Source organism: Chaetodon auriga, chromosome 15 (genome assembly GCF_051107435.1).
Source record: "Chaetodon auriga isolate fChaAug3 chromosome 15, fChaAug3.hap1, whole genome shotgun sequence".
NCBI classification, from domain to species: Eukaryota; Metazoa; Chordata; class Actinopteri; order Chaetodontiformes; family Chaetodontidae; genus Chaetodon; species Chaetodon auriga.
In genome coordinates this window covers 2,745,632-2,762,589 of record NC_135088.1, presented here as the reverse complement: position 1 = coordinate 2,762,589, position 16,958 = coordinate 2,745,632, and the positions used below count along the sequence as shown (strand labels likewise).

At 44.0% G+C, this 16,958-nt stretch overlaps 1 protein-coding gene across 2 annotated transcripts; it reads left to right on the top strand.

Moving 5' to 3' along the window:
• Positions 1 to 992: 992 nt before the first annotated feature.
• dtx2 (deltex 2, E3 ubiquitin ligase) lies at positions 993 to 16,042 on the top strand. 2 transcript variants are annotated; one of them, XM_076749945.1, is made up of 9 exons: positions 993 to 1,610; positions 2,311 to 2,899; positions 4,686 to 4,744; positions 7,357 to 7,608; positions 9,271 to 9,338; positions 9,566 to 9,733; positions 11,491 to 11,652; positions 12,804 to 12,893; positions 14,491 to 16,042. In XM_076749945.1, exons 1-9 carry the CDS (start codon positions 1,301 to 1,303, stop codon positions 14,740 to 14,742), a joined length of 1,950 nt encoding a protein of 649 aa, XP_076606060.1. In that variant the 5' UTR covers positions 993 to 1,300; the 3' UTR covers positions 14,743 to 16,042. The 2 variants fall into 2 exon arrangements, with proteins under 2 accessions (XP_076606060.1, XP_076606061.1); XM_076749946.1 differs by lacking the exon at positions 7,357 to 7,608.
• The last annotated feature ends 916 nt before the right edge of the window (positions 16,043 to 16,958 follow it).

Below are 16,958 nucleotides of genomic sequence, written 5' to 3'. Positions count from 1 at the left end.
CCACCGTATGAAGATCAGAGCACACTTTAGTGTAATCTTTTGTCTTTTATATAATCCATGTTGCTCAGTATTGTGGACAGAATGCAATTTAGTTGAGCCTGCTTTATGTATATTTAGGTCACAGCCTCTGGGTAGAAATACTGTACTGACTGTAATAACTGATTAAAACACTGTATCTTAAGTCAGCATGGTTGTTGACTGTGACTGTGCCAGAAAAACCACAAACTGTAAATTCCATCTTCCAGCCTCTTCCGCTGAAGTTATTTTATTTAATTACCTGTTTTTAATAGTTTCAAAGGGGTTTTAATGATTATTTAAGCAACCAGCCTTAGGTTTCAGACGGCATATTTAGATTTTTGATGGGCCGTTATTTGTGTCATACCCCTACATCTCCAAATGAGGGCAGCAACACTGCTGAGAGGGATCTAATCTGCTTGAAATAAAGAAGCAGAAAAAGAAGCGGAGGATGGACAATGAAGACGTTTGTTGTAACAGAAGAAGAATGCAACCTTCAGGTGCACCTTGTAAGCTACCGATTTGGAGGTGAGGAGGGTTATGCGCTCAAAGCTTTTTGATAATAGTAAAGGGATACTTTTCTTTGGTATGTTGGTTCATTCATTAAGTCTTTGCTGAATTGAAGAAGCAAGTGTGCCAATGAATAATTGGCCAGGGTTGTCACAGTCCACCTGAAATAACACTTACCCCCTTTTATGAAACACCACCTTTTACTGCCTTGGTCTGGGTGTGGTGAAGGGGTCTGTGGTGCTCAGCTCCCAATTGTTGATTATGTCTCCTGTTAATATATGAAACAATCCATTAAATACTTAAGTTGAAGAAAAATCCTCACACTGTGTAAACTGAGAGTTTGTTTGCAAATCACTGTCACCTAACTTTCCACAGAAACACACTTTGTTTATCTGTTGCTTGGTAGCATTTATACGTTTGACATCCTTACAAAGTTCCGGTTGGTTCCCACAAACGTGCCTTGAATTGCGATTTTCCCGGTGGTCCCTGAAGGCAGCCGCAGAGGAGGAAGGAACCCTGGCAACGCTGTCACAAAGCTAACGTTATCCATGTAGACCGCATCAGCTTTGTCAACATGCACTTAAGTGTTTGTCCGGGCTGTCTTCCATTTGATCTTTGCTTTGTAGCCTCCTCAAAAGCGTGGTAACAAATTTACAATGGCGTTTTTCAACGAGCCGAGCTAGCCGAGCTAGCAGACTTTTTCTTCGTCGTAGCTACAATCATTTGACTAGCTAACCAGAGCGAGTTGTTGTTAGCTTAAGCTGGCTTGGCGAATATGGCGATTGTGTCTGGTTCCTGTGCTCGGGTAAACGGATCGAGAAATGGGCCGTCGGTGTCAGCTACACCCTCTGGATCCGTCGCACAATCTCAGCCCATGATAGCGGTGTGGGAATGGCAGGATGACCTGGGGTACTGGCGGCCTTACAGCGGCCAAGTGAGCGCCTACATCGAGCGGTGTCTGGCACCGCGGGGCCACAGAGGAGGAGGACCCGGCTCAACGAGCATCTGCCTCGGACAATCAGACCCCAGCCTGTCCCCGTATCTCATTGACATACCTAGCTTGAAACAGTTTCGGCAGGACACAGGTGAGCATTTGACACACGATATGGCTTTTAGCACCTCCTCATGAACGTTAACGCAGCGTTATGTTCGTACTCATGTTTTAATGTTGTGCCTCGAGACCATACAGTTGTCAGGCCAGGCTAACAGATGACGCTAGCTACTTAGCATTAACTTAGCTAACAGGGGCACAGTTGTTTTGATGAGTGTTTACATAGCTGCAAGCTAAGATTAGCCGAGAAGTACCCAGGATGAAGTTATGAGACTGAGAGTACTCTGTCAAATGCTTTTCTGCCATCTAACGTTAGCTAACTTTTCCACATGACCCTGCTGGAACCAGTCACAGTGGTGACGCTTCAAACATTAGCATATTGTTTTTCTTCTAAGAGCTCAGCTGATCAGTGATCGATGGCATCAGCTCGCCAGCTAACAATGACAAACAGCTGTTTGAACATGTGGCAGTGCTCTTTCTAACAATGTTAAGGAAAAAACAGTAAAATAGTGGCTGTGTTAGCCAAAGACCTTCACTGGCTGCCATGAGGGATTAAGCCTGGACCATGACAAGGATTATTATGTTAACATCATTAACATGCAAGAGTTCCCGGCTGTGGTGTTTTGTCCGTCATGACCTCACTTTGTGATTTGGGCTGAAAAAGTGGATCTAGTTTTGTACATCTTGTAGCTTTAGTGCACTTTATTCATATAAAATTATCTTTTTACTTTCAGGGAAGACTCGATCTGTACGTCGGTCCCTGTTTGCCCAGTCCTCTGGACTCGGCAGTGGTGTTTACTGGGAATGGGTCAACGACGAAGGAGGATGGACTCCATATGAGACTCGAACCTCGATCCTTTTGGAGCACAGCTATCAGGCCCGCCAAGGCACGGCAGACCTGGGCCCGCATGGATACAATTACATAGTGGATCTCACATCTCTGGCCCAGGTTAACAAATCCACAGGCTTCAGACGGCAGGTCCGACGGCAGTGTAACCTTCCCTACCCCCTGGCCTCTTCTGGCCCCCCAGCCATCCCCTCGGGCCCCGCCTGCTCCTGCCAGCAGTGTTTGAGCCACAGCAGCACGGGACCCATGCCCAGCCGTTCGCGACATTCCTTTTCATCAGGCAGCCTGAACCGGCCCAGCCTTCAAGGGCCAGGAAGGGCTGTAGCAGCTCACCCCACTTCTGTCTATTCACCGTACCCTAGAAGACCCCTCTCTGTGGGGGGAATGTCCTGGGGCAGCCCCTGGCCTCCACCACCCTCTGGTAGTCAACTGTCTGCACCGCTTCTGACCAGCTCTGCCAGTGCCAATGGGTTAAGGTTGGTATCTGACTGTGTGTGGGACTGTGACCGAGTTTAATACTGTCAGGTCAGAGTAAAGCAGCAGCACTATGTTTTCTTTCTGGCTCAGTTAAGTGTCCTGGGATGCCGGTCAGGGGCCCCTCTCCACCCTGCACTCCTTTGTCTTTCCTGTGTGCCTCTGCTTTGACCTATCTTGTAAAACAGGAATGACAAAAACTGATCTGTAGCTCCAGCCCTGCAGAGGCATGTTTGTTTTGGCTCGGCTCCTGTGACTCTCGTCTGTGTCATCTCCACACTTCATTCTTTTCTGTTCCTAATGGAATTGAGAACTGTTTTCAAAGGAAAATTGCTTGTTTTAGTGCTGTACTGAACCTGCTGTTCATTTAGTTTCTCAGGGCTCTAATTTTCTTCCACCTTAAGTTTCATTCAGTGTACTCCCAGCCACTAAAAATTAATAATAGGACAGTGAAATGCTAGGTGTTCTCCTCCTCTGTGTTGTGAACCTCTTTGTTTCTGCAGTCATTGCTCACTCTTCTCAGTGATTACTCTGGAAGGTGTCTCCATTAAGAATAGATGTTATGTTGTCTAATAGAGCTCTACCCATTTGGAGTTTGTGTATTTATTTGTTTTGACCCTGTGGTGTGTCACATGCATAATGCTACCCCATGCTCGTGCTGATAGACACTTGTAAAATGTCAGAACAGAAGAGCTGCGTGATTCTTAATGGTTGTCACTTTCTCACTCCACGCAGGGAATTTTAATCATGCTGCAGGTCATGAATGCGGTTACTGTTGAATCCCTTATGGTGCATTATAATAGCAGACATGCATCCCACAGCTTCCTTTGACCTCAGATAAGCTCATGTCAAAAGGGCATCATAACATCAGGGACACATTTCCTACTATTGTTTTACCACGTCCTCTTTTTTTGGCTGATTTGGTCTATAATCTGTGAGGCTCAAACGTCCACACAATGATTTTTAAAAAAATGTTATTTTAATGTTCAAGCCCCAATTTTTGTTTTTGTGCTCTCGGTCAGATAAACAGGATTAGTGCCAAAACAGTCGATGAGTTCATAAGTAGATTCACAAAAATGTTTAAAAAAAAAAAAAAGTTTAAACATTAAAGTCATTTATTTAAGAAAAGTGCTCGCTGACTCCATCTCTGAATTGTAAGAATTTGCAGCTTTTCTCAGTTTAACATTATTATAAATGAGATATTTTTGTGTTTTGGACTGTTTGAAGACGTCACTTTGAGCTCCAGGAAACACTTTTTTTTTGGCCTTTTATCGACTCGATTCCTTATTGAATTGTATCGAACAGTCTAACGTACATAAATAAATGAATGGTTAGCTGCAGCCCTGAGCTGGATTCGGCTTAAAGCTCTGAAACTTGCTCATTTCTTTTCTTTGCAGGTTTTTCTCAGTAAACAGATTCGTTGGGCACATACTCATCAATATATTGGGTGTTGAGTCATGCTCGTAGTTTCATTAGGAACAGTCCGCGTCAAGATTCTGTTAATCAATCTCAGAACCTCTTAGTCATTTACTGGCCAGTCTGACGATGGTCAGTGTTTCAGCTACTTAAGTCAAGGTAAATAAATCTTTGCAGTGAATTCACAGGCGGGTTTTCTTTTCTTGTCTCGGTCTGGAGCCAAACTTATTCCTAACGCTGCCACAGTTAAATGTTCTAATTCTGTGAAGTGGATGGGAAAGTGCAGTCGTTCCGAGTCTGTGTTTTCCTGCTCGGCTCGTCACTGCTGCTGTTACTGACTGAACGTCTCTGTCCTTGTTTCCTGTCCTGCAGTGTTCCTTCCATCTCTGTGCAGCTGAATGGATCCACCAGTGTAAGCTCTGCCCTGGCAGGTAAACGGGTCACTACCCATCCATCCTGAATGTTACGTCTGCTCAGTCTATTCTGCACCACACGTCTCAGCTGGTCACAGCTTTCATTCATTCAGTGTTTGTGGTTTATGTGCCTTTTCCCTCCACATTTGTCTTGTGAGTGTCAGTCTGTTTAGGCACAACATGCTGAAAAAACAACACCCCCCCCAAATGTTAAGTAAACATGAAAAGAGTGGGAGAGACGATGTCCCTTTTTATTGTTAAACCCATGAGAGAGGGAGGCTTCCATTCAGCGAGAAACAAGAGTGATATTATCCTGTTTGGTAGAAGGCAGAACATGAAGACAGCACAGAGAGGCTTATCCTTCACACACCTTGAACTTATTTTTCGACTCAAAGGGACATTATCCTATATAAGACTCTCAAAGTGAATTTCCATAATTGCTATTGAATGTCATAAAAATCTAATTTTCACTAAGATTCGTGACAAATGCATCAGCATGTGTAATTTAGCATTTTCCTCTTATCGCGGTCTTTTGCATGCTTCCTGTGCCTTTATATATTCATTCTGTGTTGCTTTTCTAAGGCCTTCTTCCTGCTCTCCCAGCTCGCCCTCACAGACGCTCACATTCTTCTCAATGAAAGGAAAATCATCCAGCACAACACAAAATCAAATCTGTCCTGAAATGTAAAGAAATCCGCCCTCATTTCCTCTCAAAAAGATGTTTATAATGCTTTGCCTGTTCTTTGCGCCCGGCTCACTAGTGTCAACATAAAGAAAATCATTTCTGTCATTTCATCATGTTTAAATATCAGTGAGATCTGACAAAAATTCAATCTAAGGAGAATTTACAGCCACGCTGTGTGGTCATAAAGTAAAGCTACTTGAAGAGCTAACAGTAATTCCAAGTATGAATATTTATCAGGTGCAGCGATATCAGTGGTTCATTTTCATGGAGTGTGTTTTGTGAAGCAGACTATTATATTATGTGAAGATGATGGGCACATTCCTGGAATGAGAAAATAAAGAAATCTTTCTAGAGGTATCCAGCAGTCAAAGGGTTTATGCTAACAGAGTAAATCATTTGGCTGACGTGGAGAATTTCACATGTATAATTTAATTTCCTCCTTTTAGTAACACATGGTCACATATTTAATGCTTTGATTTTCCCTGCAATTATGTAATTGAGAGTGCAGTGCGATGCTGTACGTCCGCAGCTGAGATATGGCAGGCAGGCAAGTTGTAATTGTCAGAAAAATGACAAAATTGAGATGCAAAGTGGGCGCTCACTCTTTTTTTTTTCTGCTGCTCACTTCTCAAATTATAACTCCGTTTCTTGGCTGTGATAGGCTGACTGAATCAATACAATCAACATGGAGGAAGCCAGAGGACCAGAACCTCATTACTGGAAAGCAGCGTAGCATGACTTTGGTGAATCATTTCAAATGGAAGGTCACTCATGTGGCGTCTTCTCCAAATGTACAGCTTTAATTATTATTAGTCAGTAATGAACATTAGTGGGATTCTGCTCCGTGTCATAAGCTGTTTATTTTGCCTTTCCAGTATTAAACACACGCAGTACAAACTACTGCCTCCGCACTGCCCTGTAAAATTTACATGTTGAAAAAACACAAATTCCACCTTTCTGAGTTGATCTACGGAGTTTCAGTGGGTGTTTACTCGAGTCAGTTTTCAGATCAATGAGTTTTGGTTGCTGTTTTCAACCTGGAAAATATGGCAGCTATTCTGGGAACATTGTCAGGTTTCAACAAAACTGTCCACTGAAGTAAGCTGCTTCAGTTCTCACCTCATCGGTTTGAGGTGAGACCTGGGCCATGCAGCCAAAGCCAACGATGGAATAACGATGAACACTTAAATAACGGGGTGAGCCAAGTAGAGAAGAGGCATAAAGTCAGCAAACCTGGTTATTACTGTCAACTTTATGGCAGTATATATCCTGGTTTGTCATTATTGTGTTGTTAGCTAACATTAGCCACCATACAAGGCCAAATGAAGCTGTAGCAACAAAACCTCCTGAGTGCCTTGAACTGGGGTTTTAATGCTCATGAGTTCAGCGTCTCTTTTGTAAAGAAGCCTTTTAGAAGGTGCACGGTGTTGGCAGATGATCATGCTGCATCTCAGATCTGCTGCACCTCGTCTGCGCTGCCAGACTCCCCACAGAGGCTATGGTTGTCATGAAAACATTCCTCGTAGCTGATTGATTGGCCTGACTTCCAACTTCTGGGCATCAATCCTCAGAGGACCTTTTCCAGACTCCCAGCATAACTTCCAGTTTCCACTTGGCTCACGAGATTAATGCTAACTTTACAACAGAAGGCCTGATGGCAAAAACAGCTTTACCCATTAATCAAAGGAAGAACTCTGGTTCACAGTCAGTGAATAAACCAAAGCCTTATTTTAAACATGCTTTTAATGTGAAAGTACTTGATGTTGTGTCTGTTGTATGACTGAGGGACACGGTGGAAACATCAGTTGCTGCTACATTTCTCATACCTTTGATTTGTTCCTTTCTACTCCTGCATATCTCCACTTGCTCTCAACCCTCACCTGCTCCACTCTGCCCCGCCCTGCCCTGCCTCAACCCCACCCCACCCCACCCTACCCCGCTCCAGGCATGGCCTCCATTTTGATGTCAGCAGTGGGACTCGGCGTGCACTTCACCACTGCCCCCCTCCCTCAGCAGCAGCAGCAGCTACAGCAGCAGCTACAACAGCAGCAGCAGCAGCAGCAGCAGCAGCAGCAACCTGCTCCTTTCTCTCTTCCTCCTCCTCTCCTCCCCCCAGCCAGCAGGCCCAGCAAGCCCCACAGCAGCAGCAGCAGCAGCAGCAGTTCAGTTAGGAGAGCAAAGAGGCAGCACAGGAGAGGTAGCTACCACGCCACCAGCCCTTTCTCCACCTCTTCTTCTCCATCTTTCTCTTTTGGTCCAGCCATCATCACCACAGGCTTGACGAACATCTCATCCCGCATCAGCTCACTCCCATTTATCCTCATGTGTTCATAGCCTGTTTTCGCACGGCTCTGCTTTTGTGTTAGCTGAAACACGTGCTGCTGCAACTGCTTTCCATGCAATGTGCTCTGAGCTGACTTTAAAACCAGACTTCCTTAGCCTTGTCAGATTCAGCTGTCACTGACCTCTCTGCTGCTACCCCTCCAGTTTCATTCCAGTTCCTGTCCTCGGTATCAGCTGCTTACCCGCCATGAAATCCTGAATCTCCATAGTTATTTTTCAGCTCTCAAAGATGAAACATGCAGCAGTGTTTTTTACAACCTTCTAGCTTTTTGCCGACCACCTTAACAGAAAGAGGTGCTGGGAACATGTGGAAAAGTGCAAACACTGCCTTAGATATAGAACAACCTTCCATCTTTGACAGCATGTCAAATCTAACCACGTGTTTATATACAGATGGGTAACTAACAATATGACAAACACAGATGCTTCCACACAGGATACGAGGACTCGCTGAATGGTTGAAACAATGTGAATCATTTGTTACAGCCTTCACAGGCACCAGATCTCAGAGACTAAAGCCTAAATGAGGCAACATCCTGCTATGGAGCACTGAAGGTGTTCTGGAGACTGAGGGTGGAGCAACACCACGACACTTAATGTTGGGTTCTGCTTTGTCACCCATCTTGGTATCAACACATTACCGCCTGGACGCTCATTCACTTTGTAAGACATCACTGATCTGCAGCATCACTGCAGAACACAAATCATCCAGCCGGCGTAAATCAACCTTTGGACATACTGTGCATCACATTCACTGTCACACTTGGTGTATATTAAAGGGGATTTGCTCACATATCAGTTAATGCTAAAACAACTGGGCTGATTTGAAACGTTAAGCTTCACTGCTGCCTCCTTATTTCTGCCTGACCATAACTCCACTCCCTCCACTCTCAGCGTCTGCCACTTTCAACTTGAAAAGCTGCACTTGAAATCGACGGGGGGGCACGTCAGACATAAAAACTGCTCATGTCTGGAAAGTTTCCAGTTAACATATCCGTTGTTTTTCTCAGCCAGGAGAAAATAGCTTACCCTGCTAACCTTTCAAAATCTGGAGTTTTATTGGAGCTGTCTTGTGTAATAAACGCAAAAAGACGATGGACGTTTGGTTTGCTTTAAGAATTTTGTTCCCTAAACAGACCTGACACTCACATGTGAGTATGTGAGAGAATATCTCAGTGATATGCACCAAGTGTCTGTATCCATCACTCACGCTGCCCATCGTGGATTAACTTCTCATTCAAACTGTCTGTGTTTGCACGTTCTGCATCCTGTGGCCATTTCTTGATTTTAGGATGTTTTATTAGCAGCAGCCTGGACTTGATTTGTATGTAGCCGAGGCAGAGAGAGTAGAAATCGATGGTTTATGTTTGACTGAAATTCTAAAATGAGAATTCAATCATTTCACCTCCCCTCACCAGTCTCATCCTTTTTGTCTGGCAGCATGTCGGACTCGCCGTTTTGGTATCTGTCTCGGCTCATTCATCACTTTGTGTTTTCTCTTTTATCCCTCTTTTAGCCTCGGCGCAGAGACCCGAGGAGGTGATTCAGCGCTACATGGAGGTAGTGGCCGGAGTACCAGATGAGGTAAATGTTTCATGATCAGGCTTTTTTTTTCTTCTTAGACGTCACAGACATCAGCTAAAAAAAGGGGGTTATTTGTGGGGTTTTGCGCAGGAAAGTTTGAACCAGACCTGATGCTGGTGCATGTCATGGGACATAAACAGAGACTTATCGTTGTTCATACGGCTCCCGAAAACAGTTTTTATGAAGCAATTCTGACACTAAACCCACAATCCCCGGTTCCCCCTCAGGACTGTATTATCTGCATGGATCAACTGTCCAATCCGTCCGGCTACGACACATCCTCCACAGAGGAGGGAGGACAGAGCATCCTGCCAGACACTGTGGGGAAATTCATCAAGTGTGGACACACCCTGCATATGCTGTGCATGCTTGCCATGTACAACAACGGGACAAAGGTACACATCTGTCGCACGCTGTACGCCAGCTACTGTTTATTACTCTGTGGACAGATTGTTGGCAAGGTTACCTGGTGATGTAATGCAGCACAGACTGATCCGAAAAGTCAAAGAATAACTGTCTGAAAGGAATATGATGTCTGTGTGTTCAATACGAAGCCGCAGGCAGGAGGTGATTAGCTTAGCTTAGCATGAAGACTGGAGGCAGAGGACAGAGTTTGAGTCCAGCATAAAGGCGCTATTATGTTTAGCTTGCAAAGTAGTGATATGTGGGACAGAGTTTGATGAATTCACTGTTTATCTGACAACAAATGAGACAAGAATTAGCTACTGAAGGGACGTAATGGGGCTTTCTTTAAAAGGAAGGGGATGTGGTTTCATCTGAAGCAGGCTGGGAAAACGAGAGACGCCCCCGGCTTCTGGTCATTAAGAAATATTTCCAGCATGTGCTCTAACTCCCTGCACAACCACAAATTGTGTTTGTACTTTTCTGTTTTTACCAGATTAAACAAACGAGATACAACATGTTAATTAGTGAACTTTGAAAGTGCTGGTAGGCATTTTGACAGTCGGGCTCGCTGTTTGTCCTGCTTCCAGTCTTTATGCTAAGCTAATGGCCTCCTGGCTCTATCTACACACTTCAGTCACAGCTTGACTGTTAAAGCTCCCAAACTACCTCACACAGCACGCAATCCTGGGACAATGCTTCTTTTAGATGGAACGAACAGCAAACAGCCCTCCAGCTAGTTTCATTCATTGTAGGGCTGCACCCAGTAGTTCAAAGCTTCATTCATACCGTTGACATTTGTGCATGTGTTTTCAATCTGTTTTAACCAGGTTTTTCTCCACAGCTGTGGATAAAAAACAGGCTACACTAATATTATTACTGTTTCTGAGTCGTGTGATCCAGTTTCCAGTAACTCCAGAGGACTGCAGAGACCAAAAGTAATCATTATGTTTTAACCTGATGAAATATTCTGCTTCGGTCCATATATGTTGGTGTTAAGCCTTTCAAAAACGACATTTTCACTGCAGTCAAAACCTGTTTGCCCTCCTGCCTGCACCTGCAGTAACAGGGTGGCGGGCAGCGATGAGCCTAAAGGCAGATCATTATTTCATCATTATTTTATGCCTTTATTGGATCAGCCTGCTGCCTAACACGTATTCATGTTCATGAAACTGACAAGTTACATTCATTAAAGAAAGCTGATGGCATTTAAAAAAATAAAATATAATAATAATAATAATAATAATAATCATCATCATCATCATCATCATCGAATCACTTTGAGGATTTTCTTCAAGGAAAGTGAACGAGAATATTCTCGATTCCCCAACACGTTTCATCTTTCCCTTCAGAAACTTTCATTCCTCCAAAAATATTTTTTTTATATATTTCATGCTGAAATTAGTCAGACAGCTGAAAGTAAAGTATGTGTGATTTGCATTTAATTAGCTTAAACAATGAGCTTTTTTCCCGTCCACAATATGTTCTAATGTTCATTGCTTTTTATTGTCGGAGCCAATTAATTAAAGGTGTCGTATTTAAACTCAGCGTCAGATAGTTGCCATATCATACACTCCACACAGCATCGGTGAAGTCCTGGTTGATGAGACGGCGGTATCGCGACCCGGTGAGGGACAGGAACACAAAACAGAAGTGTCCTGAGTGGGTCGATGAATATTTGATCAGCACTTACCTGGTTTGTATTGACCGCTGTGGTTTAAAAGGCTCTCTGGCTGCGTCTCCTCCTCAGGACGGCAGTCTGCAGTGCCCCTCATGTAAGACAATCTACGGAGAGAAGACCGGCACGCAGCCCAAAGGCAAGATGGAAATTTACAGCATCGCCCAGTCGCTGCCAGGCCACCCGGACTGTGGCACCATCCAGATCATCTACAGCATACCACCTGGCATACAGGTACAACTGCACACTGAGCTAACGCCGCTTCAATCAAACCCACATTTTCAGCTTTTTCTACCTTCATCATGTCTTTCAATTTGCAGTTATCATTTATTTTCTGACGTGGCAGCAAAAATCACAGCATAAAAACGTCAGATAATATTCAAGGACTGACAATTGAATGGAGAGAGAATCGGTGCCTACCGAGAGTGTTGCATTATGGGTTGTTTGTGGCCTCGATGTTCAGCCTGGCAGTAATAGGCTCATCTGTCAGAGAAACAAAGAAATAAAAAAATGTCACCTGTTAAAAGAAGTCTCTTTTGTTATGAAGCTAGTGAGTTTCTTCAAGTGGGTTTGGCTTTTAGAGTCGGTCCTAAATGTGTGAGCCCAGATTAACTTCAGGGAGTCTGACAGCCCATGTGTTTGCTGCCACAGAGGAAAGCATTTCCTGGACCAGGAACAAATCATCTGTGAAGAATTATCAGCGTTACTGAAGGAGGAACTCAACAAAAGCAACACAAAAGGAAGTTGCTAATAGCCAAATAAAATGTGGCAGATAAGTGTGACTGTGTGACTGATGGACAAGCGACAGAAATGTGGGAGGTCTGTTCTGCCTTCATGGAACCATTTTTAAGGCTTCCACGATGAGGACGTTCTTCTTGGACTAAAGAGCATCTCAGGGAAACTTTCCCGGCACGCCTGGTCTGAAAGTGTTCCAGAATAACAGGTGTTGATAAAGAGAGTGTCGTCTCATGTTCGGGCCAATCGTAACCTTTGAAACACACGTTTGAAAGAAAGAAGCTGAACATGAGACGAGACTGCAGTCTGGAAAGAAGCTCGTTCTGGGTTTTCCAATTAAGTTTTTAACAGATTGATGTTGGGGCTCGGCCGTGGCCCTTTGTGTGGTTCGGTGGCAGCCTCCTTTGTCACACTCTTCTGGGAAAAGCCTAATTTCTTTGTGTGTTCTGCTGAAATCGCGAGTGCAGATAAAGTGCAGCAAAGAGCCGAATGTCTCTTAAGTTACAAGAACTTGAATTGGATTTGTATTGAGCTGCTGGTCGGCTGTTCATTTCCAAAACATGTTATTAGATTATTTTATTGTTCCAACTGATCTTGAGTATTAAACTTTCTATGTGTCCATTCATCAGTCTGTTTCTGTCTTCCACCAGGGCCCGGAGCATCCCAACCCAGGACAGCCGTACACCTGTCGAGGCTTCCCTCGCTTCTGTTTCCTACCGGACAACGACAAGGGCAGGAAGGTAAAGACAACCCACCTCACAGCCAGGACTGAATCTGCACTACAGACACCGTATACAGTGTAAACAGACCTCAGGTATCAGCATCTTTACCAGTGATCGCCATCTGGTGGCCCACTGAGGGTGATCGCCTGTTAGCTTGCTAACCCCTGACGGCAGGTAACTCCAGGGCTGGAGGGTCACTGAGATTGTCTATTGGACGAAAGATGTGTCACTTTGGTTTATTTCCGTCAGCTAACTGTTGTATTGAGTCTCAAACTAAGCCTTGTTGTTTGCTTCCTGGGATCCTAAAATGAACTTTGGGTTTTGTATTGAGCACTGACTCCATGGTGGACGTCAGAGTGTTTTCTAGTTCAGTATCTAGTTATCATTATTGATTTTCCCTGTTTTTTAGCAGTCTGTTCAAACTGATCTGGGCTCATAAAAATAACATTAAGTTGGTGAGAAAGTGAAAATATTAAATAATAATGAGCTAATTGGGCCAAAATAATTTCATTTTTTATTTGAAAGTCTGGCCCCCACACAGGCTGCTGAGAGGCATTCTGGTCCTTGGACAAATACAGCTGAGGACCCCTAATCTCTACCACAGGTCCAAATAATCGATCAGTTCAGTCACAGCAGAGCCAACCTGACACACACTGCTCAGTACTATTAACACAAGACTCTGCATACTGCTCCATCAGGATTGTAGTGTTTCTCTGTGATTAAATTAAGAGCATTTTGTGCTCATTATAAAGTTGTGTTGTTTCCATGGTGAATTAGGAGCTCATTTCCTGCTTACTGGCGACTGCAGCTGCACACTTCAGCCTCTATAAATAATCTCTGATGTAATTCACTAATGGAAAATTGGATTAAATTATTCCAGTTGTAGTTTATCTGCACTGTGCCTCAGACCCGCTTCTGTCTCCTGAGTGCCCAGTGTGATGTTCCCCGTAGAACGTGGATCTGAGATCGGGCAGGCAGCCTCTCCCGCAGGGCAGCAAACAGCAGGAGCCTCCACGAGTTCAAGTCCAAACCATGTTTAGGAAACTGTGTTCGTTTCTGTCTATTAGACGGCCTATCTGTCGTGATTAACTGAAGTTATAAAATCCCATCTGAGCTAAAGTGTTGTTTGTAGACTGAGTTAGATCTGTGCCTGTTTCTAATGGCCACCGCACATCGCACAGAAAACGGGGAGTCAGACACCCGTTGAGTCGTTTAACCAGCGTTTCCTCGTCAGTGAAGGAAGATGTCTGATGGGCATAAACAATTCAGTGTATCACAGCTGCCGCTAACGATTATTTTCTTGATAAGTTGAATCATTTTGACAATAAAGTGTCAGAAGACTTTGTTTTCCAGAGCCCACAGTAATGTCTTCAGATTGCTGTTTTTCTGATCAACATTCCAAAAGCCAAATAGAGACATTCAGTTTATGGTCATATAAGAAAGAAAAGCAGCATATTCTCACATGTGAGAAGCTGGAACCAGAGAACGTTTTGCATTTCTGATTGAAAAAGTTAGACTTAAAAGTTAAAATGAACAATCAAACAGCTCTGAAGAATTCACATAAACGCGTCGTGGGACTTTTTGGCTAATGTTTCGCACCTTCTCTGTCGAATAGGTGCTGGAGCTGCTGAAGGTGGCGTGGATGCGACGCCTCATCTTCACTGTGGGGACGTCCAGCACCACCGGGGAGCCCGACACGGTGGTGTGGAACGGCATCCACCACAAAACAGAAATGATGTCCAACCTGTCGGGCCACGGCTACCCTGACCCCAACTATCTGGACAATGTTCTGTCTGAGCTGGCCTCTCAGGGCGTGACAGAGGACTGCCTCAAACCCCCAGGCGGCAGCGGCGGCGGCAGCAGCTAGGCCACAGCTCTGAGCTTCACACACTTCCTCTCACTGCTGACCACTGAGTTAACCCTTCAGAACCCACCTCTGTGGCCAGGTGGACCTCCTGCAACCTGTTTGTTATTAAGTTAATGTCAGCATCTGCCCAAATCTCATGGAGTGAGCAAAGGGGGAGAAGCGAGCTGAGTCGAGGTCTCGAAGCTTCTCTGAAAGAATGCAGAGTGGAGCGCTTGCTAAGAACGGTTCAAGCTCCACCACATTCCTGCTCATCACGTATTCCAGGAAACAGAACTCAGAGAAAAACGGGGCTCCTCTTAGTCTGAGCCTCCTCTGCATCGAACCTCCACAAGCTGGAGATTGTGCTTTTGTTTTGTTTTCATTTTTTTGTCCATCAAGAGCCTCATCTGTATCCCCACATCCAGCTGCCATGAGAATGGCAGCTCACACTGGGGATAAAAATCTCATTAAGCACTTTAGTTGTGACAGTGCATTTAGCTGACGAGATGCGTGATTTGCTGGTAAAGGGCAGTTAACTTGTTTTCAGATTGGGAGGTTATGCAATTTAAGTGTTTCTGCTGAAAAGCTTTGTGTTTAGCACAAAGACACACTGAAACTTCTAGTAGCAAAGTGAGAATATATTAGCCTATTTGATGAGAAGGGGCAATACTTAACTGATGTAAATAAAAAAAAAAAAAACATGAATGAAACAAAAAATATTGTTTAAAAAAAAGGTTGTGTCCACAAATGTCAGTCAAGGAGAATAAATTTGTGTATTTTTTAACATTCAACACTAATTCTAATTTGATCATGTGTTTTATTTTATTCCCTAACCTCTTTTGATAGGCAGATGTCTAATGCACTCACAGTTGGAGGGTTTTTATTCATGTTTTGAGTTGCAGTAATTATGCCCATGGGCTTTCTGCAGGCCTCGTTTTTGTCACTTGTTAGAGTTTGTGTTGCCATGTGTGAGAAGGGACAACGTTACATCGTATATAGCTTGACGACCTCAATCTCTTTGTCCAAAGCGATGGGAAAGATCGCTGAGATTAAAAGAAAAAAAAAAACAACGACAACCTCTGGTTAAGAACATTTTACAGTGTGACAATCAAGGTCATCAAACTCGTCTTGATTAAACAAGACACACGACGCAGCCAAGAGCATGTTGATGCTCCACCGGCTGCAAACTCACCTCCTGTATTCACATGCATTATTCTGCTCACAGTACTGCAGTACAGTTGCTGAACTGAGTCTTGACATGTAAACAAGCAAAACTGAAAAAAAAAAAAAAGTCTGCAATAAAGAAATGAGGCAAAGTGAACCCTGACTCGATCTCTGACTTAAGTTTTCTTTATGAAGAAAACTCCCCAGTTGATCTGCTCACGATGCTGCGGTGACATTTGGATCCGCTGAGGATCATGGTAAATATGAATTAATTTCTAATCCTTAAGTATGGTGGATATTGCAGTGTTTAAACCTCAGGGTGTTCCTGCTTTTCTTAAATGGCCTCATACTACTTGGCTGTTGTGAGGCCATTCAGAGATCATCAGAGCTAATGGCTTGCACTAGATAGCCGCCTGCAGCGTTACAGATCAACCATCATCTTGTTGAGGGGCACCTAATCGTGTGTCCAGACCTCCAGAGACGATATAATCACAGATTTGAGGAAGTCTGCAGTAACACAGGAGACTAAACAAGAAGAGGCCACGTTTTAAGAAATAAATCTGAGTGTGCTTGCTTTAGCTGGAGGCTAAACAAGCTAACGTTAACATCAGCAGTTCAAGTTTACAGACCCGCTAACCCAACATTAGCTACCCAAGTTAACGCTCATTCTGAAGCGTTTCTTTTTGAAATATAATATTTCCGACTCTGTTTTTATTAGTGTATAATCACGTGAAAATAAGAAAATTTGCGTTTTCACCAAAGAGCTCTTTATACTTACAGAGTGCGCGGGTCCTTTCGCAGAGTCCGCCATGTATCACCGCGAAGTTTCTACAGTAGCTCAGAATGGACAGATGGAACACGCCTTTAAAATGCGCCTTCGCGTTTATTACGGCTCAGTTGGTTGCAATCTGCAGCCTCACCGCTAGATGCCACTACGTCCTATACACTGCACCTTGATAAACCGTTAACATTAGCCGGGTATGGCGTTTTCAGGCAAATCAGGAAACTAACGTTAGCTAACGTCAATTAGCTAGCTACAGCTAAAAAATGAATTTCAGCCAGCAGAATCAATG